Below are 24088 nucleotides of genomic sequence, written 5' to 3'. Positions count from 1 at the left end.
TATTCAAAAAAAATTTTCCCTTGTCGCTCACTTTTTTGTTTTTAAATATAGGAATCGAATTTTTCGTGGGATACATTTTGATGATTTTATTATTTTTAATTTAATTTTTATGTATTTTATATTATTTCTTTTTTCAATGCAACCTTTTTTTTTTTCTCGATAAAATCTTTTTTCTTAAGTTTTTTTCCTTGGTATCAGGTGTAAATTTTTTTATTTTTTAAATGTTTCTTAAAAATCTTTTATTTTTTTGAAAGAACTAACTCGACATCAAATTTTATCTATTTTTTCTTTTTTTTAGAAGATTCAATAAATTTTTTTATTTTTTTTTACCTTTTTTAATAAAAAATATACTGCAAATTTTTAAAATCTTTTTCTTTTTTTCTTTTTTATATATTTAATAAACAAATTTTTGGATTTAATTTTTATGATTTACTTGATCTCAAAGTTATGTCACATGTCAAATTATTTAATTTTTTTATTTACTTTTTTTCCTTTATTTATTTAATAAAAATTAAAATATCTATTATAAATTTAAACCTCATTCTATATTTTTATTAAAATATACTTTTTGGTTGTTGTTTATTTTATTATTTAAAAATATTGACAATATATGTTACCGTCACATTCAGATTTTATTTTATTTTATGCTTTTTTAGATTTTTATGTTTTGTTTTGTCATCCACTTATACCAAGGAGTATACCGTGTATTTTTTTTGTTTTGTTCGCTTTTCTCTTATCTATTTTTTTTTATTTTTATATTTAATAAATATTTTAATTAATTTAATTTTTTGTGTGACTCCAAGAGTATATTGCGTATTCAATTATTTGCTTCTTTTTTCATTTTTAATTTTTTAAAATTTTTAATATTTAATAAAATTTTTAAATATTTTAAAATTTCTAAGGAAGTAGGATTCGATTAATATTATTAATTTAATATATATTATTTTTTATTTGATAATTTTTATAAAAAAGAAATTACAGAAGTTTGTTATCACATTAGGATTTGAATTTTTTTTTAATTCTTTTTTAAAATCCTTAATATAACTTTATTTTTATCATTTTATTTTATTTTATATTTATATATGTATTATATTAAAAAGATCATTATTTAATACCTTAACTTAATAAATTCAACTTTTTATTTTTTATTAAATTAATTTAATTAAAACATGATACATTGAAGCGTTTACATCTCAACTTCGTTTAGCTTTTTTCTTTTACTTTTTTAAATTTTTAATTAAGTAAATTTTATAACAAATGATATCAATTGATAAAAATACGAAAATAATTTATATTCGATAGATTTGATCCATCCTGATTAAATAAAAAAAAAATTTTAGATCGAGATTAAATTAAAACAAGTCTCTTTTTTTTAAAAGAAAGAAAAAGATCGAGATAAAAGCATATTTAGGGAATTCTATTTTATTTATTGTTAAAGTATATATAAAAGTATATATTTTATTATTTTTTTTGTTTTATATATTATATTAATAAACTAATTATCTGATATCTTAATTTAAAAAATTAATATTTTGAGTTTAATGGAAGTGTCCGAATAGTATCCCCTATGAATATTTTTTTTTTTTTTTTTTTCATCTTGTTTTGTTTTTTATCTTTTTACTTTTTTTTTTTTAAATTAGATAACTTCTATAAAAAAATAAATCAAAATAACTACATTTCATTTCATTTGTTTTTTATTTTTGTTTTTAAATTAGATAAATTTTATAATAAAAATAATTAAATAGATATGATAAAATTAAAAAAAAAAATTGACTCGAGTTAATGGGAGGGTATTTTGCTAGTTATAATAATTTTTATTAAAAAATAAGCAAAAAAGAAGGTGGACGGTAGTAGACGGATGCACCTTAGGGGCAGAGGGAAAGGTCGTGGAGAGCGGTGGAGGCGATCGCGAGGTGACCGGTGGCGGTGCGGATGTTGTTAAGGTTGTCCTGTAAACGGCTCTTTCTTTCAGTGCTTCGAGCTGCTCCAAGCTCATCATGTCCATGTCCCATACTCTCACCATTTGCTGTCCTCCTTTTGACGACGCCATTTTTTTCTTCTTCTTTCTGCCGTTCCTCTTTTTCTCTCTAAGAGCCTTGTTTCGTCTCCAAATAATAATGGATATTATTTTTTATTAAATACTCGGAAAGTTTGATCAGAACCAAAGCCCTTATAGCTTAGTGGTAAAGCGTCAGTCTCGTAAAGCGAAGGTCTTTAGCTTTATCCTGCATGCATGGGGGCATATTCTATCTATTCTTTCTCCCTATATTATTGAATTGTTGTTAAATTCCACTTTTAACACTTGTTAATTAGAGTCGATTATTTCTTGAATCAATTGACATATTATTGAAGTATTTGTCAATTAGAATCAATTATTTTTTGAATCAGTTAACGTGTTATTAAAGTTGATACTCCAAAATTATAAGTTTAAAAAAATTTAAGTGCATAATATCTTTTGCAATCAAATAAAATAAAAATTTAAGGATAAATTAAGAACTAAAAAAACAGTTTTCAACGTCTCAAAATCTGAAAAAGGGGTTTTTTTTTTTTTTTTTTTCAATTTTAGGTGAGTTACAAGCAGAATTATTCACATTATCTTATTTTTCGTATTTGGATAGAGATTTCATTACCAATTGGATGATCAATATAAATAATTATGCAAATATTAATTATTAAAATATTATATTTTATAGTTGGATAATCAAAATAAAAATTCATCCAAAAGATGATTATGCATGTATTTTATTCTAATAAAAAAAGACATCCGCTATTCAGCATTATTATTCAATAGTTTTTATTTTTTCGTCAATTACTCATTTTAGTTAGCTAATTTGATCTTAGTTTTGGGGTTTACGATATAAATTAATTAATACGTTGGGATAAGTGAAGGAACACTAAAGACTAACCACCTCCTACTAAATATTAAATAAACGTTCCTGTGTAAAATGATCCTAAAGGGAGCATAAAAACCATCTAAATTTTGGAATTTGAGGCTCCCCATGATTTGCATTGCTCTCGGCTGTTGCATGGCATGTGTTCTACTTCAATTGCCAAATGAGCCCACGAAAATGTGAAGCTGTCCCAACTACAATGGCCCTAGCCTATGAATGATAAGAAATGGAGGGCTAAACTTTCAGTTGGAAGAAAATTTACCAGTCTAGAATCTAGCTGCAATTAAGGTTGGGATGGTCCAAACATTATAAGACTATCCCAACTTTTTCAGCAAGGCATTTAATCCAAGGGACCCCATTAATTATTGGGTCCTAACTCTTTTGTTTTGCAATAGTTAGGTAATATCTGATCAAAGTTCAAATAGTTTGAAACGATGCATATTTTTGCTCTCACTAATTGTTTTTTTCCTCATTCTGCCAAGACTTGAGAAACCCTTTCTCGTTCAACAATAATATACTATCATCTGGACTGCCATGTCCATCACCATGTCCCACTTCTTTTCCTGGAAACTGCAAATCCCTTCCCAATCTATCTTAGGAAACACAATGCTGTCACCATCTTCCTAGCTCCTTTGACAAGCAATCCATTAAAAATCATGAGATGGCAAAGTTTTCAAGAACCGAAAACTCTGCAATCCCTTCCTTGAAAATTCTTGTTGCAGCACTACACGCTCATCTGTAATAGTACTACTATTGATTAATTGAAATGCCCATAAAGTTCATAGATGCACGGTATTTCAATTCCTACCTAAACAGCACCTTGAGAAATGGTACAATTAGCCAGACATTAACCACAAGGAATTTCTTTCCTAGCACTACAGAACTTCGTATTAACTGCAGTTTTTCCAGTTGAGAGTCGACAAGATGACTGCTGCATGTGCTTCTTACCGCCCCTCCAAGTACCAAGAAGAGGAGGAATCACGATATTATTATTCAATCATATGCAATGCAGGTCCATATTTCTGAGAAATACAATTATGATGCAAAGAGCAGCAATAAATAGCACGAGTAAAGTCATTAAAATCCAAGTCACAGAAGAAATATTATGGAGTAGTTAGTGCCAATCAATTTTGAAGGACAAAATCCAGAATCATAGCTAGTTCGAAACGTCCAAACTCTCTATCATCAGAATCAAAGAAACCAATTGTAGTTTCTAATGTTTCCAAAATTGGTAATGATCATGTCGATGAAGTTCCGATGCTCTGTATCTATTACACAGTGATCAAACTTTGGTGATAAGTTTTGTTAGTTACAGCCAGCAAGAAAAGATCGAGAAAGAGCTGTCATGGCAATTATTATACCTCTGACCCAAACTATTAAATCAGCAGATAGGACCACTTATACATATTATAGATCTCCAAGGACTACATTCACCATTGAACAAACAAGACCCAGTTATGACAGAATACATAAATCAAACGCAACTCAAAAATTGAATTGCAGAAATGAGATAATTAGTAGCAGAACTAAATGCATTCTTACACAAAGCCTAAGGTAATAATAGCACACAAAGGAGAAAGAATGAGCAACAGAAAAGCAAAATTGAGAAAAACGGATGGGTTTTTTATTCACACAAGAGTCACCCAAAACAATCCACTTACATAAATGAAGAACACATTATTTGCACGCTGATAAATCTAAGAAATGGCTAAGAATACAGCTAAAATTTTCCAAAACAGATGTCTTACAGAAAGGAACCAGAGCCTTTATCTTTCACACAGCAGTCTCCTTTGAGATCATGTGATCAACATAGACAATGAAAGCAGAAGAGAGAGGGCCACATCAACCCACGTCCACGCATTTAAGAACTATAATTTTCAATGCTAAGCTATGCCAAATAGCAGCAAAGAAACTAATAATTCTCAAACTCCATTAGCAATAAAGGGAATTCCAGCATATTTTGGGAGACCATATATCCACAGCATCAAGCCAAGCATTGTATCATTCAGAGCGAATCCCGGTTTTCAGCATGCCAGACACCGATTTAGGTTAATCAACTCAAACCCCAATTATGTGTAAATCAAGCACAAACCATAACTAAGATTCAACTCACTTTGCTCGTTCATCATTGCTATATGATGAATTCTGGAAGAATTTGACAATGCAGAAAAGCAATGAATTCTTCAAATCCACGTTTACATCCTTTTTCAACGTGGGAAATAAACCTCCACGGTCTCTTCAAAGCAGAAAGAAATCAGCAACTCTTTGCACAAAATCAAAGAGCAAGAGCACTCTATTTCTCCAAAAGAAAAAAGTTATTAGCAAACTTGACTAATCATAAAAGAAATCTCCAATTCTGGAAATCCCAAAATTTAGCATGCGGCCGGTCGCCAAAGCCCCAATTCTAGACCCCCCTCTCCTCCTCCAACATAAACCCTCCAAAAACCTAAACAATTGTGAACCCTCTAAAACCCTAATTAATCATCAGATAAAAGTGCTAAGGAAAAAACCCTAATTTGAATCCATTCATCATCCAAATTGCCCCCTCAAAACCCTAATTCCCTAACCCTAAAATTCCAACTAAAAATCATCTTCCACATCCACACACATAAAAACGACAGCCATACACAAATATTTATAGAATATATATATTCATATAAATATATAAACTCCCAACAACGACAAGGGTAAAATGGTCCACCCAAATTCAACGCCGATCCTCGTCTCTCCGGCCCGAACCTCCCGGAGCACCAGACAACGAGGCTAACAAATTCAGATGACCAGGATGATAATTGCCAACCCTCGCCGCCGACGCTTCTCCCATCGCTTGCTGTTGCTGAACGAACAACGCGGCAGCAGCAGGTTGCTGAGCAGCCGCTGCCGCAGCAGCAGCAGCCGTCTGTACCACCATCTCCGGCGGAGGCGGGGGCGCGAAGCTCCATACTTGACCAAAGTCGGGCCTCGCTGGAAGAGCCCAGAACCCACCTGTGTGTGTCCCTGTGGGCCCTACAATGGGCCCCACACCTGGTCCCACCGTGACCACTCCGGAATCGTCCTTTCCCGCGCTATCATCGTCGGACCTGACGCGTTTCCCGAGTATAAAAGAGGTAGGACCCAGCAGAGGCTTATGATCCAAAGACGAAGAAGAAGTCGTCGACGATAAAGAAGTAGAATTAGCTCCGCCGCGGACGGAAACCGACACTGTCGAGAAGCTGGCGGGAGTTGTACCCGTACCAGTGGCGGCTATGATGGAAGGTTCAGCTTGGCGTAACAGCCACTCAATTGTCTGACCATCGGATTTGTGACCCAACTCACGAGTCAACTGGAAAACACGAGCCGCACAAATGATTGGCATCCTGATTCTTCGGCCACGACCATCCACTTTGCTGTGACGGTCTTTGGAAGGAGGTTTTTTGACGCCGAGGGAACCGTTGCCTGGAGGTTGTTGTCTCTGAGGGTCCATTATGGCTCCGTTTGTAGCACCACCTTCTGAATTTGACATGGGGAAGGATTACCTCACTCTTACTGAAAATTCCCTTACTTTTTTTTTTCTTCAAACTAAAAAGATTGTCTCTGCTGTTTCGGGTTATTGGAGATTAAAAGGCAACTAAAGATTTCCAAAGAAGAAGAATTGGAAATAGAATTTTTGCACAGAGGAGAGAGAGAGAGAGAGAGACCGAGAGAGGAGGGGTTTTGGGAGAGGAAGCAGAGTGCTAATCATTGAGCGGCAGGAGCTGGTGGAGACAGGAGGGAGGGCACATGGGAGGTGGGTCCCACATCACACAACCCCTACAGTCGCAATTTCCTTTTGAATCCCATCTTTCCCAATTTCCCTGTTGTACGCTTCCCACGCGCCCCTTTTTTTTTTACCGTGGGAATTTAAGTGGAGGCTGTCAGGGAGGATGGGACCCATTCGCATTTCCGTACTTTGAATTGAAGATTCTACCTACGTGGAGTAAGTTCATTATCCATTAATTGTTAGCCACGTCCACCTTAGATGAAATTAACGGGGTTTTTTCCCTTTGACTCCAAGGTCGTTTGTTTCGGATAATGTAATACTATTGGTCGGAAAGTAATTTTATATGAGTTTATTATCATAATTGTTAATTTCGATTCGATACGTGTCATATCAAAACGTTTTAATTATATTAAAATATAATACATTTAAAAGTAATTTTATATATAAAATTTGATATCAAATAATATTAATTGTTTTTGTTAATTTTGATTTATTTTGAAAGATTTTGATAAAATAATATGTTTCGATTAATACTTAAAAATAAAATTAATTGATAAAATAATTCTTAATAGTTGAGTTTTTTAATTTTTAATTTTAATTTGTTTATACTTTATTTTTTCAAACTAAAATTTAAAATATTTTAATTTTTTTTCAAAAAAATAATTATATTCCTTTTATAAAGTTTAACAATCATAAAACTTTAATTAATTTTTTTATCTTTTTATTTTTATCTTAATATTTATATAAAAATACTTATTTAAATATCATATGATCAAATTAAGTGTTAAAAATATTATGAAAATTTTATGATATTATTTCTTATGTTTTAAACTTATTTATTTGATTTTTGAATATATTACATATTTATTTATTATATTATTAATAATATTACAATAGACAAGTTCATATATATTTATAAATATATTTATACTAAATCAAAAAACTCGAAATAATATGTCAAAACAATTGGTATTGATATATACCATATATTTTTTTAAAAAATCGAAATGTTATCTCACACGATATTAACAATTTTGGTTATTAATGATAGTGTAATTTTTTAACTTTATAAGTAAAATTAAAAAATTATTATATAATATTAGTTTTTCATATTTTTTAATATATATATAAGGATATGTGTTATTCAACTAATTTTGTTTGTGAAGTTTAAAAATTCTATTATAATATATTTAATAATTTTTTTACAAAAAAATATTTAATATATTATCAATGAAATTTTTTAATTTCACAAATAAAATTAAAAAAATAATTTATATTTTTTTATTTGATTAAAAATACTACTTGATTGTGAACCATGCAATGTACATGTTAATTTTATTTATTTAATATGTGTATATATGCAAATTAACATTTTTTTTAAAGATATATTCAAAATTTCAAAATTTATTGTAACATATATAAAATTCATATACTTGACTAACTTATCATAAAAAAAAATTTTGAGAAAAAAAAAAGAAAATGACTTTTTTTTTTTACTTTGCATTATATTTATATACAATAATATTTATAAACCTGCAAGTTTTATTAAATAAAAATAAATTACATGTCTTTCTTAAAAGATTAAAAACATATATATTTTCTAATGATGAATTAAACAATAAAAAAATATTAACATACTTTTACTTTTGTAATCTTGATCAACTTATTGTACAAAATATGTAAAATGTTTCGAGATATATGAAAGAAATTAATTGAAAAAATTATTATTTTTCATAAGCATAAAATTACAATAATAAATTGCATATACTTTGAAAAAATAAAGTTGCAAATCGAAAAGTAAATTGCAATAGTAGTAGAATTATACTTTGAAAAAAGGTTGCAAATGACCAAAAAAATTGATACAACAAATTACTTTTGTAATTTTAAATTTGTAGAATAAATTTGGTGGCACTTAAGATTGTATAGATAATTTTTTAAATTTAAGGGGCACATAATAGGTGATAAAGATAAAATTAAATTTTTTATGTGTATTTAAAATATGAATTTGATAGCTAGAGTTTAAATGAACATAATCTTGATTTTGTTATTTAAAAATTTAATATGAAAAAGTTATTTGAATTTTCAATACACTATGTCAAAATTTCAAAAGATAATTCTTGTTTTATTCAAATCAAAATAAACTATAGAGTGGATTGTTAAAAGATTTTGATAATTTTAATTTTTGTAATTTTTAAATATGCTGAAAGATTTTCATAATCAAATAATTTATTAAATAAAGTTAGTTGATAAATAACCAAAATTATTCATTATAAAGATTAAATTCATATTTTATATTTTTAATTAAAAATTTTCTTTAAATTAAATTGGTTTCAAATTTTGATATTTAAATTAATTTAAAATTATCTAATATGTAATTAAAAGAAACTATCTTATTTTTGTTAAAAAAAAATCCTACTTGTTATCCAAAAAAATTGTTCACATAAATGTCATGTCACAAATGTTATTAGGTATATATTTATATTATATTCATATACATGATTTTTAAGCATAAGGAATTTAAGATTATTTACGGTAGTAATTTTGTATATTTTTGTGAGAATTTGAATCTTACCTAATTTTGACGGAATGTAACTTTTTTATGTTTATTTTATCATTATTAAATAAATTTTTTTATATTTTTATCTTTTTATGTTACAAAATTATAAATAACTATAAACCAAAAGTTATGGCTTGGTGAGAGGGAGAAAAAAGTTTTAATCTAAATTTTATTAAAAAAATTATAAAATGGATTATGAAATCTAACTATCAAATTAAAAAAATTATTCTTTTTCTGTTATATATTTTTCTCAAACAATATCTTAATAAGCAAAGTGCAATAATATTTAGAAAAATAAATAAAGGGCTATAAGCATAAACCTTAAATGCTACGAAATAGAATAGATAATGGCTTGTGATTAAGAATTCAAGCCTATTGAATGTAAACTTAGTTTTTATTTGAATTGGTGGTGAGATTAGTTGAAGTGAAATTAAAAATAATAATAAAATTTACTGTAATTACAATTGAAAAAAAAGTTACAATTGAAAAAAAATTTAATGAAAATTTTATACTGATTTAATTTTATTGAAATTGATATTTAAATTTAATTAAAAGTACAATAAATTTATTCATATCTAGGGACGGTGAACTAACCCATCCCCGACGGGTTCTGATCCGACCCGATCCTATGGGGTTGATTTTTTTTTTTTAAATTCGAATTTCGGGTCGGATTTGATTGGGTAAATTTAGAAAATAATCGGGATTGGGTCGAGTTCGGATTTGCCTAAAATCCGACCAATATTATATAAAAAATTATTTTTAATTAATTTTTTAATTATATATTTATAATGATATTTTTAAATATTTATATTTAAAAAATAATATTTTATATTTTAAAAAATAATATTTTATTAATTCGAATCGAGTCAAATCGAGTACTGTTTATATAATATCGGATCGGGTCGGATTCAGATTTAATAAAGCTTAAAGTCAGGTCGGGTTCGGGGCGAGCAAAATCCGCCCCTAACCCGACCCAATGCTAACCCTATTCATATCGCATAAAAAATATGATGAGATCCAATCAACTACTAAAAGAGTAAAAACAGGAAGGGATTGGATTTTGTATTTTTTTTTATAAATAATTTACATCTAAAAACAAGAGAATGAATTATATTTTTTAAAAATAAGTTAATTTTTGAAGGATTTTTTTGCTTACGATGAAAATATGTCTTGGTTCTGTGTGTAATGCACTCTCTCCTTGTCTGTGGCTTGTGGGAAAATAACAATCATAGGTTGGAAGTGGGGTTGATGTACGGGGTTATTATGACAAATAGCAACATTATCCTCAATTCCCAACTATATGGCTAGCTAGTATCATAATCCACGTTAGTCGTCACCTTCATCATGCTACAACTAATTTAAGAGGTTACGATAATTTATATCACTTTTAAATGTTGTTTGTTTGGTTTCTATTAAATAGAATTGATTTGCATCTTAGTCATCTCGCAGAAACATGTAATTTGTTTTTTGATTTAAAATTTAACTCACTTAATTTATATAGATGTTTTTAAAAGATAAAATTAAATATATTTAAATTTTATTAAATATATTTTTATACTGTAAATTTATTTTTTTTTGTAAAAAAAAATATAATTTATTTTTATTTATATATCAATTATCTTTTTTTGTATTTATAATTATTAGTCATTAAAATTAAGAATTCAATATTTTACTATTTATTTTTGTTTATTTCAATATTTGGCACACAATTTAAAAACACTAATTTAAATTTTGTTAAATTGTTTATGAATTTAACTTCAATATATTTTAATATATATACAAAAAAAAAAACAATGATTTATGTAAGATGACTTTCGAATACTTAATAAGTGAAAGACAAAAATAATTTTAAAACTTCTCCAAAGAAAATAAAAAAAAAAAAGAAAATTGAACAATTCAATTTGAATATGTATGATAAGTCTCATATTATGCAAAAAGCATTGAATATGTATGAATTTGTGATGACATTTAAACGTAGGATAGGGACTATCCTTTTGGTTTTTAATATTGGAAGAGCTACTAATAAAAAAGTGTCATCAAAATCACATTAAAATAATTTTATTATATTAACCTTTAGATTTGAAGTACCACAATACACAATTAATCAGTTTTTTTTCAATAATAAATATATGTATCAACCAACTTAAATTTTGATTTTAAATTTATCATTTTCTAAGTTATATATTGATAAAATGATGTGTTTACGTGTCTAGTGACACTTTTTAAGAAATCAATAACAAATTAAATGAATATTAAAATAAAATCTTTAATTGCATATAGAAAAAATAGATTTATATATAAGTGTTGGCTAGACTCATTTTCGAAAATTTTCATCTAATAGAATTAAAAATAAAAAGGCATATGTTTGATTGTTTATTAAAATTGTAGTTATGAGTTGATGGTATTAAAAATGACTTCAAGGAGAAAAAAAATGGTAAGAGGGTAATGAGAAAGACTTATATGAAATTTTTTAAGTGAAATTTATTAAAATTTTTAAAATGATTTAATAAAAATTAAAATTAAAAATCAAAACAGATGGATTAATAGAATTAAATGAAAAGACAAATAATATGTAAAAATTTATTAAAAATATTATTTATAATTCAAATCTAATAAGTACTTATTCAATGGTAAAAATCATATCGAAATTTTTATTAAAAATATATATCTAAAAATATATAAAACTTTTTTAGCTTTTTAAAATTTGTATACTTAATTTATGTAATAAGATTTTTCAATATATCATATTTTATTTTCTATTTTAATTTTTATTAAATTTTTTTTAATAAAGAATTTTATATATTTCACTTAAAAACTTCACATAAAATTTTCCAAGAGAGTGATAGGGGAAAAGTGGATTCATTGCAACTAACACCTATATCCAACAAAAAATGGTTGTTTGCAAATTAAATCATTTGATAAATAATTCTTAAATGAGTTTGATTTTGATTTATTTATATTTATTTATTAAATTAAATAATGATTTTAAATGAAAATTTAAAATTATTTAATAAATAAGCCTATCTCAAACATTTTTTTTCATATTCATAAATAAACTTTTTTTTTTACTACTTATAAGATTGTTTATAAATTCATTAAAAGTTTCTTATAATTCCATTATTGTTGACAATATAAAAGAATAATAATAATAATAATAATATTATTATTATTATTATTATTATTATTTCTTTATTGATATATTTATATATATATTTTCATTAATTTTAGGGTAATATTTTACAATGATAAATTGACTTTTTTATTTTTAAAACTATGTAATTTTTTTGAAAAAAAATTTATGTAATTTTTAATTGGTATTTGTTAGTATATTTCTATTATATGAATATCATATCTTTACTGTTGACAAATAATTTTTTAATTATTTAAAAAATATATTCACTTACATGCTTATAAATATATAGTGTAATGTTCATAATTTGTTGCTTTAAACGGTTGACAGTTAATTAAACACTGTAAAATCTGTTATGCAAACGGGGCGCAGGCAATGATTTTTCGGGATTAAAACCCAAATCGAAAATTAAAACATGGCATAATCCCATTGGTTGAGCAATTAAAAAAAAAATTAAAAAGGAAAAAAATTATTGAAGAAACGTGATTCCCGAGGAAGCGTGATGTGCACGATGTGAGTGATGGCGCGTGAAACTGGTAAAAAGACTTTAATGAAGTGAGTCAGTCGTTGCCAATTGACATCTAGCCAGCTGTTTATTTACGTTATTTGCCATTTTTCCCAATTCGAGCAACAATGAGGTCCCCGTTTTTCGCGACAATGATTTGTGGGAGTATGTCTTGCCGTCGGTTAAACCCACGGAGTTCTAGAATCTGCGTATCCAATCAATAAGGTTGCTTATTGCAGTTTATTATTATAGGTCATGTTTCAGGTTATCAAATATACACTCTATCACGGGACAACTTGTCTACTAAGGACCATTTTGTCTTTTTGCTCAAAATTTCCAATATTTGTCTTTTTTTATTTTATTTTATTTTCTCTTTGATTTTATATGGGCAATTGCTTGGAAGCATCCAACGAGAATCCATCCAATAGCTCTAATTTATTTGTCATCTCAATATATATATATATATATATATATATATTGTCAAGGTACCGAATTCTTGCATAAGATTAAATATGTATATATATATATATGTATATATCCCAAAGGGATTCATTTATATTAATATAATTTTTTATATTTTTTGAATCATTGAATCAAAATTAAATTCGTAATTTATTTAAATAAAAAATTTGATTCAAAAATTTTAAAAAAATTATATTAATTTAATTGAATGTCTCTTTGTATATATTATATATAAAGGCTAAAAGAAACTTTTTTTTAAACAAAAAAAATAGAAGTGTGAGGATAAAAAATAAATTATACGTGATGATATTTAAATTTTAAATTTAATGAATATAATTTTTTAAAAATAATTATATAAATTAATTAAATCAATCCTTAATTCAAGAAGATAATTAATTACTAAAATTAAAATCCAATCACTTAGTATCACCTAAATTTTTAGTTTCTTTTTTAATGCCCTTATTAGTTACTGGTTAGTAACTTCTTGCTAACCATCAACATTTGAAAAGTACGAAGGCATACTATCACCACTAAGGTATAGCTGAAAAAATACTTTAAATATTTGTATTTTATAGGGTATTTTATAGTCTAAAAGAAGGTTTTACAAATTTCTTTTAATAATAACAATAGCCAATACAATATATATTTTAAAATATCAAGATTTAAATTTTAATTATTAAAATTAAAAATTTAATATTTTAATAATAAATCACGCGATTATTGACAATAAAATAAACTCTGCCCTAAAGAACACCTTCGCAACTGATATTATATGAATATAGGGAAAAAAAAAAAAAGAAATTAAAGTTTTGGGTGTTGGTTGAATGGGAACTGTCTTAGGAAAGGAAAGAAATAACATCCCTACCAACCAAATTCCGGATTGGTAGCTGACAAGCTTTTAAAATGGAGAAAGGGTGTCTGAGCCAAAACACTCAAAGTCAATCCTATCCTCATCATCGTACGTGAAGAAATTAGATGACATCAAAATTTTACCGATCAAAGATTTTCCTAAACTGTACGTCAATTATTAAAAGATAAATGTGGATTTGATAATTTTAAATATAATATAAAAATAAATTATATTATTTAAAATTTTTATAAAAATTATATATTAATATATTAACAAAAATTATAATATAATAATTTATTGGACATGAAACAAACATAATTTAAATACATGAATTCTTATATTTACCTATAAACATGGCTTGGAGGCAACTTTTACTTGATTCTTGTCATAGTTTGAAAAATTAAAACAAAAAAAAAAAAAACATTTAGAAGTTGATAGGTGATATAAAATGTTTTACAGTTTCATAATTACAAGGAAATGGCAAGAAAATTTTTCAAATTGGTCATAATTGGGGGGCCTATGGAAGATCCACTCACAAGAGAGTTGAGCAACAGACAGAGGCATACTTGCTCTTTGACCTCACCACAACCAAAAAAAAAATAAAATGCATTTGATCAATTTAATCTAATAAAAACTGTTGTTGTGGGAGTCAAAATTGGGGACCCATTTTTCCTGGTTAGAATTTAAGCACACCATTTTAGCAGCAAAGACAAAGACTCCTTAAATTACCTCTTCAAGTTACATGGGCCAAATGTGGGCCGCACAATAAAAAAAAAATTAAACTAATCTAAAACTTTAGCTAATAAGCTCAAACTCATTAGTCATTTACGTAAAATGACGTCGTTTTCAGAATGATTAATACCAATGATAACTAAATTTTATAAAATAAAAAGAAATATAATAATATTTTAATATCATTTATAAAATTAAAAAATTTCGTCACTAATATATAAAAACAAACCCCTTAAATAATTTTTAATCTTAAAAAATCATTTTCAATCAATGAGCCCATTGTGGGTCCAAATAACGCGTTTTTAATGGAAAAAAAAAAGATATATGTACAAAAATAGGATGTTACTTTGATTAGAACACGAGGGTATATATTCCGTATCCTAATAACGCGTTTAAGGTGTTGCTTTGATTATTTAATTTTTAATTATTTGAATTAAGATATGATTAATATATTTTTCCTAACCACTACAATAAATATTAGCGATAATTGACCCAAATGGCAATCCATGATAATGATGCCAAAGATTTGCTGTACTTTATCATAATTTGATTATTACATATATTTCTTTAAAAAAGTTTATTATTCCTTAATTAATACTACTATGACTTCATCGTTATCATCATCATCATATTATTATTAAAAGTGGCATTTCCAATTATTAGGGCCCAAAACTCCGAAACCTAGGGGTTTTTTTACATGTACATGCTTTTGGTATCCCTGCCATGTCTTCAAATAGTTTTGTTTTGTTTGGTATCCCTGCCATGTTTTGAAATAGTTTTGTTTTGTTTTCTATTTTTTTCAAAGAGGGTTATTCAATTTTTTTTTTATTTTAAATGTATTTTTTAATATAAAAAGATTTTAATGAAAATTTTTAAGTGAATTTATTTTTATTTTAAATGAATTAAATCGATGTGAAAGAATGTGTTCTTAAAATCATTTTAAGAAAAAAATAAGCCTAACCAAAATTTGAAAATATCTATAATCACTTACCAAAAATAACATTTTTGCATATAAAACACTTCTGTTTTTTTGTGAAAGGAGAGAATAAAGTAACAAAAGTAAGAAAAGGAGAGACCATGAAACGACCTAATAAAGGAAAGAGAGCCAAGAGAAAGCAAATTTTACTAGGAAGGGTGAAACAGTGAGGAAACAAGAATCCAACTTCAGTTCTTGATCCCAACTCACCGTCAAAAGTGCAGAATTTGATCCAAAAAAGGCCCATGTCGGTTATTCTATCACTACTCCCCCATTTTTTTTTATATAAACAAGCAAAAATATGAATATTTATGAATTTATATATATGTATTTATTTATGTTGGTGATGGAATAGGGAAACATACTTGAAGCCACAAAATCTGCAACATGTCAAACAGCTGGAGCCCATCTCCATATGTTTTTGGAGCCATTTATGAAAGGGACTATGGCATTGGCAGGATATCAATATATATCATCCCATCGTCTTTTTCTTTTAGAAAATGAGATGCAATTAGATATCATGCTTATGTAAACACCAATGGCAGGGTGACACATAACTTGTATACAACACATAATCATTTGGCCAGACTCTGTGTGGGGAATATCTCCTCACCTTCTCAAATTATACAAGGGCAAAGAAAATTTTTGTCTTTGCGTTTTTAGATTTGGTAAAAGTAAATCTGAATCCCTTGATTTCCCAAATTGGAACATGAAGGTATTTTTCCCTTTATTTGGGTGTTAGTATTAATAGGCCGAGGTTTGATGCCGAGGCTAGTAGAAATCCCCTGGACAGAGTTACCTGATCAGTGCCCTAGGCCCGGAGCCAGACATGAAGATTGAAGGCATGAATCGATGCAAGGTTCTAATGAATAAAGGTTATACCCCAGAATAAAAAAAGACAAATGATGTAGTAATTAGTAAATCATAGTAATTGTCCTTAGAATAATCTCATCCGGTAATGGACATGCCTTGACCAACATTTAGTTTCCTAATATGAACAGAAAAATTTTCTTCCCTTTCTCCGCACACAATAAAAAATTCCCTAACAAGGGAATTCCGGTGATTTACATCTCCCTTCCGGAAATAATAGATTTTGCTACGCTTTAGGATAGCAGCCCCAACCCAAGACAATGGGCTAGGTCCAGAAAGAACTTCACTATGCTAATATTTGGCGATTGGCATATCGCCAGGGACAATCTTGATCAATCACTTGGCATTCTTCAGTTGATACTTGAAACTGTCAAGATTTGAATCATAATATCTGAAATTAAGAACTCAGCACTCTACCAAAAGGTTATGCGGCTGTTGGCAAATTTCTGCTCGATTTGGACTGGTAGGGAGGGAGCTTCCCATGTCCAATTGAAACAACATTTATATTACACCATTCAAGACCAATAAAAATTCTCATTATCTCCCTAGGCAGAACCACTCCAGACGTGTTATGCTTGGAGGGAGAGAGAAAGAAAGCAAGTAATGCTAATCTTAGTACGGTAAGTTTCAGGTAACATTTCCTAGTCTAGCTCTAGCACTAAAAATGAACTGTCTGTGAACTATTCGGTAGCCTCAGCAACTGAGAATGGGCAGGTCAAGACTCACTTGGAAGAACATTGAAAAAGTGATAAACCTCATCTTCATCAATGACACCAACCTCTGTTGAGCAGACAGAACAGCAGACTGGCTTGAATATTTCTCCACCACCAGCAACTGCTTCATTCTCGCTAGATTCTCTTCTTCTCTTGCCTTTTTTTCGTTTTACCCTTTCTTGCCTGGCTTTGTCATTTTCAATCTTGCAGTTGACAACAAAAATTGCCCTGTATTGAGTCACATATTTTTCATGCCTGCAAGATCCCAATTAAGCTTATTTAGGACAAGCACAAATTCACATCTTGATCCCAGCACAAACTTCTCAATAATGCTACGAGGAATGATAAAATCTGTACATTTTCCCAGTTAAAAGATATCATTTTAAACTCACTTCTTTCATGAATAAAACTACTTAAAGCTTAAAGTTCAAACCCTTAATTCTCCCAAAACAAAGTAAAAAAGCAGCATCAGTTAGATAAAGAATAGTTTTCTGTCAAAGGGGATTGTAAATTATTAATCATAAGTATTAGCAGGAAAAATGGCATTCCAATTTGGTGTTGGAACATTCATATCCGATATATGACATAAGATGTATCACTTCCCTTCTGTTTGGTTTAAGAACCATAACTTGAAGTGAGGAAGAACTAGCTTGAATTCATATCTTAATTGCCATAATTTATTACTCAGAAGTTAGTTTAAGTGCTTTTTCTACGCATACCTTATTTATAGTTAATATGTGGTAAAATAACAGAACACCACCAGGCATCAACCCATTCAAAATTTCAAGTTGACTTCACATCTTTAGAAAAAATCCATTTCTTTGGCAACAATTTCATTCACAAATCACAACTGCGTAAAGCAAATGATTAATTCAGAGAACTCATAAAGATGGAACAGTGGAACATATAAAATGGACTTGAAAGTTGACGTAATATTCATAGACTAATGTTTGGTCTAATATCAGGTTTTGATTTTCCTTTAACCAAAAATTGCAAAGACAGATAGATCAAACGCACATACCTTTGGCACTCAAGGCAAAGGGTGGTAAAACAAGCAGGACAGCTAAGCACAGCATCGGAAATACGGCCTTTCCTTTTATTCTGAACCCATAATTCATCTTTATCATCAAGGTATGGGTCATAGAATTCAGGTTTGATCGAATAGTCTATTTCATCATCGTCAGAAACTGAAAAAAAGAAGGCAACAAGATCAACAACTCCGATTAAATTTTATAAAAGGACAAGAATTGAATATGCCGATGAAGACAGTTGCACAACCACTCAAATTGATCTTGTATTCTGATAAACTAATAATAATGAATTACATAAAAAGGGAAAGAATTAACTGATGAATTGGAACAAAGATAAAGATGAACTAAGAAGGCTAAATTCCAAGCAGGATTTCGATTATTTCAGCTTGCGAAACTTCATAAATCAAAACTTTAAAATAATAAGTAAATTAAGATTAAAGACAGTAAAGGGAATGAGAGAGAACTACTGGTTTGTTGGGAATTGGTGGGGGAATCCATTTTTTCTGTTTTGGTCTCTTCTTCCATATCTGCAACTTGCTTGCTACTGCCAGTCGTATTAGTTGTGTTTGTTTCCTCTGTTTCCATTATTCGTGCCTGTGCCTGTGTCTGTGCCTGCCTTGTGTTCCTTTTTGCTGGAAAATCACGCAGCCATCGACAAATGAAGGGTTAAATTTGCCGTTTAACGTACCCACGAACTCGGCCGGCCCATTCCATCCGAACTTGTAATTACTAATTTATCAATGGGCCAATGGGTCCATAAAGGTACAATTACAATCTTTCTAGCTTAAATTTTCTCAATATTTAATTAGAATAAAGTATCGATTAAAGTCAAACAGACAAGTGAGATCTGTTAGTAAATTAAAAACTACAGTCATTGTTAGTAAAATGCTGTAACGTGATGAGAACTTCAAGAACAAAAATAAAAAGGAAAAAAATCGGTTAAAAACAGTTTTTTTTTTTAATTTTAATTAATTAACAGCTTATTGATAAAACTTTGAACAGTTTGCTAACACTAAAACTAAAATTTGGAAAATTGGCAAGTCTAATAAAATGTATGTTTTATTATATACAATAATTCCATTTATGGATAAATAAAATAAGAATTACTTATTCCTATTACTGCATCCATTCAAATCAAATTATCATAATCAAGTTGAGTTGATGATCTTCTAGTATTTCCATAATACATTATATATATGTAATCTGTCGTTTGTTAGGCTTACATCTTCACTTTGTTAAGTTAAAAGGATAATCAACCAATCAAAAATTGTGCACAAAGTAAGGAACTCGATTCTTGCCTTTTAGTTCATAGCGGTAACCCTTTCTAATCATCCTCTTACACCGTATATGATTCCCATTTCCACTTTCTAAAAATAGATACGATCGCTGAAAACACCACAGAAACATGCTTAAAAACATTTTACCTTTTTACATTACTTCTCAGGTGGTTCAATTATGTTTTCCACCTTTAACTGAAGAGGTAGTTGTTATATATATATATATATATATATATAGTAGTAATAGTTGGTTGATATAAAGTGAGAGTTTTGAGCAAGGACCAAAGAATCTATAAAACAATGTATGAAACGAGCAAATGAAGCTGTCGTAGATAAACAAAGCTGTAAAAAATTCAGATGTGCATATAATACCCGAATAGCAAAGCTAAAACTTTCTTAAAGCGTAACCACACATATCTTAATTCTCCATGTTTACACATAACTCAGATATCCAACTTTGAATGAGGCTGTTTTATCGACATATTTCATGAGAGAAATGCTGATATGTTGCTGCATTTCAGGCTGCCAAAATTCCAATCAAAGTTAGGATGCCATTAACAAATATGATTCAAGAAAAGTACATTCAAATTGACCATGAAAATGCAGGCAGGTTACATATATATCTGCACCACCAAAATTTAATGGAAGTACCACTGCACCATACAAACACATGTGCCACCACAAGATGGTAGCTCCGATTACTTAATGATTCAAGAAAAGAAACCATATGTTCTGTAACTACGATTATTTCCAACTCCAACGGTTAAATAACAGAACCATCCCCCTATATTTCCACCTTTCCACCTTTCCATCAAGCATAGCCTTAATTCACCAGCAACTTAAGTATGCACAAGTATGTGGGCCTTATGATTAACATTATGTCTTTTTAGCATAATAAAATTGCTTTCTATAGACTGAATCTGCTAAATACCCAAATTCTTTGATCAAGTAAAAATCGCAAACAAGTATGGCTGGAGACAGTTTTATTGGCAGTAAGCAGTATGGAATGATAGCAGCAATCGGTTTTTATACAGAAACGGATAACAAACACATTCAATATATTTTGGAATGTGAGATATACAACTTTTTTTCAGCTGGTATAAATTGAACCTAAGCCTATCCCAGATCCATCACAGCCTAGCATTTCAGTTAACAACAAGGTTCAACCACCTTACAAGGTTAGACTTAGCCACTTGGGGGATGAAGGATGCATCAAGTGGTATACTTATCAAGTAACATGGATTATCAGAAAATGTCAACTCAACCAAGCATATTTATATTTCAGATCCTGATTGATTTATCTGTCAATATTTCAACAGGATTTAAGAATCATTCACATTAACATTGGCAAGAATGTTATGCAAAAAAAGACACATACAGCATTGAAAGTGACCAATCAAAAGCTATTTGCAAAGTGACCAATCAAAAGTTACTTGCCACTCTTAAGTATCAAGATATCTACGACATTTCAGCCAGACATTGTACCACAGGAAAAAACAAATGGCTTAAAACTCCAGTTACAAATGGCTTAAAACTCTAGCTACTAGGACCACAAATTTCTTCAGAAAACTGAATAATGGAACAAACTTAAGATAGAAATATTGAGTAACAACACATAACACAACCTAGACCTTACACAACGTTAGAACTTGACAGGAGTTTCTTCCACAGAATCTGATGTTAGTGCCACAAATCATCTACTGGAACTATATAAAGAACTTATGTTTCTATTTCTTATTCCTGACACTCACTACCACCCCTTTTCTCTCGCAATGTCTTCACATATTTTCCTTTACCATATTACCTAAACATAAAGATAATCTAACTTCTAGTCTTCAGTTGGAGGAACACCTCAATAAGTTACCAGAACTCCAGAAGAAAATCACATGGTCCTGTAATGTTTCTACAAAATATTTCTGAAAACATATCTTGCTTCAGCTACCCCACCTTTCAATGGCCCCGTGATTTTTACCTTTACTAAGCTCAGAGAACTATATTAAATTTTTATATAATATTAATTCACACCACCTCAACCCCACAAGATTGACCACCAAGCGTTTTCACAGTTAATATGTGCAGGTGGATTCTTGAAAGATCTACCAACTAAAAGCATAGAACATGAGATAAACATTTTTGACAAAAACTAGTCAGAAATTATAATACTAGTCACTACATAGTTGTGAAACATTGAGTTCAGAAAACAAACCACTTATAATACCCTCTGAAATCAATATGACCATCATCCATATAAAGAAGAATAAAAACTAACAGAAGAATCCCATGCACAAATGCACCGTTGAACAAAATCGGCAAAATTATAAGTAACCGCATGCGTATTAGCTAGCATGTGTGAAAAGTTAAGTGAAAAAAACCAAACAGAGCCTCTATTATTATCATAATTTTATAATTTTTATGTCGAGGGCTATGCCACAATTTGGTTATCCGGAAAGAACCTGACAATAAATCTTTTGATGCTTAAGCAAGTTCTCTCTTTTACTTCTACTATCCCTCAAACGCTTAAGATATGAATTAAATATGTCTAGTGAGCACAAAAAATGTAAGAGTTTTGATCTCAACTTCATAATTATAGCAACTACACTCCTATTATAGATAATGACCATGTTGTATGTATAGTAAGCGCATAAAATGAAGTACTAATAATCTCCAATTCTATATCTAGCTCAGTGACTCTAATTAGTGATATTTTACAAATATTTTGAAAAGAAAAAAAGATACTGATGGTTTGGGAAGCATCATGGTTTCCATTACATCAAACAATAAATGCAGCAAATAATCTAAAAGCCTTCCAGGCATAACATTTGACAGTCTGCAGCTTCCAAGTAAAGAATGCTTATATTTGATTATTTTGACTAGTACACTTTCCTATCAATTCACATAAATTACACATGTAATTTGTTAACCAAATGCTGCCACGTCCTAAGACTCTAAAAGCATCATCATCACACATAAGAAAATTCGATATATTGTCATGGCTAGCAGGCATTCTCATTTTCTTCTCCGCATTCTTGTAGGACTTTGCCATGCCCAACAATGGACCAAAGGCCTGTAACCAAATATACCCAAAACTCAGATGACCAGCTTCATTGAATTAGCTGGTAAACTAATTTGACGACCATTGAACACCAAACATGATACACAAGAAATTGAATTATAATCCCAATTTTGAACAACCCCAAATTGAAGGCCAACACAAAGAAAGCACCAGAAAATGGGATATAATAATACATATATAATTTTTAAAAGAGGCAAACAAATACTCACAATTCTCAATCCAAATCTTCTTGCCTGGTCTCCGCATTATCTCCTGATCCCGAACCTGACCCACGAGCCCGAAATGGCCAAGGAAGCGATATTCTAAAACTCCTCTCGACCGTCCCATTATCCCCTGCAGACCTCTGCTCATTGTCGCCACCATCATTACCTCCACCAGTTCCCTGTGCCCCAAGAACCCTCCTCTCATAATCAGGATCATCTGTAGGCAACTCGTGACGACAAACGGGGCAAGAATTATGCAATTCCAGCCACGGTATTATGCAATCCTTATGATAAAGATGCTTGCAGGGCATCTGCTTCGCTTGAGCCCCTTCCTCGTACTCATCCATGCAAACTGCGCACTGGTTAAACTCCGAATTCAAGTGATTTTTCGTTATCTTCACCGAAGGTAGCGAATCAATGGCTGACTTTGATGCAGGTGGGGTCCCGTACCGGTTAGGGTCGTTTTCGGCCAACTGTTGGATTAGTTGCTCGAGGCCCGGTCCGATGAAATAATCCCCAATGTTTGCCGGAAGCCGAAAGCCCGGCTGGGATGGATTGTTCTGGATCACGAACTCGATGTGCGCCCCGCTTGAACGTAGATCATTGAGATGATTTTGTAAGAAGGTAAATGGGTCGAAAGCGATAGGGTCTGGTCGGCCTGACCGGGTTGACCGGAATAAGCTGGGGTTATGAAGGTCAATGGAATCTGGGGATGATAACGCAGTTGTGGAAGAAGAAGAGGAAGAAAAAAGGAGAGGGAGGAAGGAAGCAAACGGATCCGATAGTGATAAAAAGGGGTCGGAGAATAGGTTCGCGTTCGGATTTGGGTTTAGGAAGGCGGAGCCTTGATTAGGGTTAGGGTTTTCGTATTCTTCGAGGAAGCCCTCGTCGCATATGGGACAAGAAGGGTCACAGGAAGGGGAGATTGTTACAGTGACAGTACGGTTACATTGGTAGCAAAAGAAAGGCTTGTTGGTTGCGCCAACGGTGTTATCGCCGCCATCGTCGACATTCCCGTCGAATGACATGTTTCAGCTTTCAACGGGACAGCCAGAGAGAAAAAAAATTTGATGTGAGGT

At 29.9% G+C, this 24088-nt stretch overlaps 2 protein-coding genes and 1 pseudogene across 7 annotated transcripts; all 3 read right to left on the bottom strand.

The window, feature by feature from the left end:
• Positions 1–4493: 4493 nt before the first annotated feature.
• On the bottom strand, positions 4494–6955 carry LOC111282135 (transcription factor TCP21 pseudogene; annotated as a pseudogene). The gene has a single exon (XR_016342248.1). The product of XR_016342248.1 is annotated as a transcription factor TCP21 pseudogene (transcript).
• Positions 6956–17147: 10192 nt separating this feature from the next.
• On the bottom strand, positions 17148–20244 carry LOC111281756 (E2F-associated phosphoprotein). The gene is made up of 4 exons (XM_022869400.2): positions 20106–20244; positions 18924–19088; positions 18447–18612; positions 17148–17680 (listed from the first exon to the last, which is right to left on the bottom strand). The coding sequence occupies exons 2-4, from the start codon at positions 19039–19041 to the stop codon at positions 17428–17430; spliced, it is 537 nt and encodes a 178-aa protein (XP_022725135.2). The 5' UTR covers positions 19042–19088; positions 20106–20244; the 3' UTR covers positions 17148–17427.
• LOC111281755 (E3 ubiquitin-protein ligase RING1-like) lies at positions 17148–24088 on the bottom strand. Of its 5 annotated transcripts, XR_016342247.1 has the most exons (4): positions 23016–24088; positions 20106–20255; positions 18447–18612; positions 17148–17680 (listed from the first exon to the last, which is right to left on the bottom strand). XR_016342247.1 is itself a non-coding variant. In XM_022869399.2 (2 exons), the coding sequence occupies exon 1, from the start codon at positions 24035–24037 to the stop codon at positions 23021–23023; it is 1017 nt and encodes a 338-aa protein (XP_022725134.1). In that variant the 5' UTR covers positions 24038–24088; the 3' UTR covers positions 18442–18612; positions 23016–23020. The 5 variants fall into 5 exon arrangements, 4 of the variants coding, with proteins under 4 accessions (XP_022725134.1, XP_022725131.1, XP_089617111.1 ...); XM_022869399.2 differs by lacking the exons at positions 17148–17680; positions 20106–20255 and having other exon boundaries at positions 18442–18612; XM_022869396.2 differs by lacking the exons at positions 17148–17680; positions 18447–18612 and having other exon boundaries at positions 20002–20255.

This window comes from Durio zibethinus, chromosome 5 (genome assembly GCF_047325235.1).
Source record: "Durio zibethinus cultivar Kanyao isolate XHJ-2024 chromosome 5, ASM4732523v1, whole genome shotgun sequence".
Classification (NCBI taxonomy): domain Eukaryota; kingdom Viridiplantae; phylum Streptophyta; class Magnoliopsida; order Malvales; family Malvaceae; genus Durio; species Durio zibethinus.
Note: the sequence above shows the minus strand (reverse complement) of the source record. Positions and strands in the feature narration are given on the sequence as shown.

Excerpts from the sequence above, each read along its gene's own strand:
- LOC111281756 (XM_022869400.2), bottom strand. The coding sequence starts at position 19,041 with ATGGAAACAGAGGAAACAAACACAACTAATACGACTGGCAGTAGCAAG. Across the intron at positions 18,613-18,923 it reads CACCAATTCCCAACAAACCA|TTTCTGACGATGATGAAATA; the intron begins GTAGTTCTCTCT and ends TCTTTTTTTCAG. Across the intron at positions 17,681-18,446 it reads CTTTGCCTTGAGTGCCAAAG|GCATGAAAAATATGTGACTC; the intron begins GTATGTGCGTTT and ends GGGATCTTGCAG.
- LOC111281755 (XM_022869399.2), bottom strand. The coding sequence starts at position 24,037 with ATGTCATTCGACGGGAATGTCGACGATGGCGGCGATAACACCGTTGGC.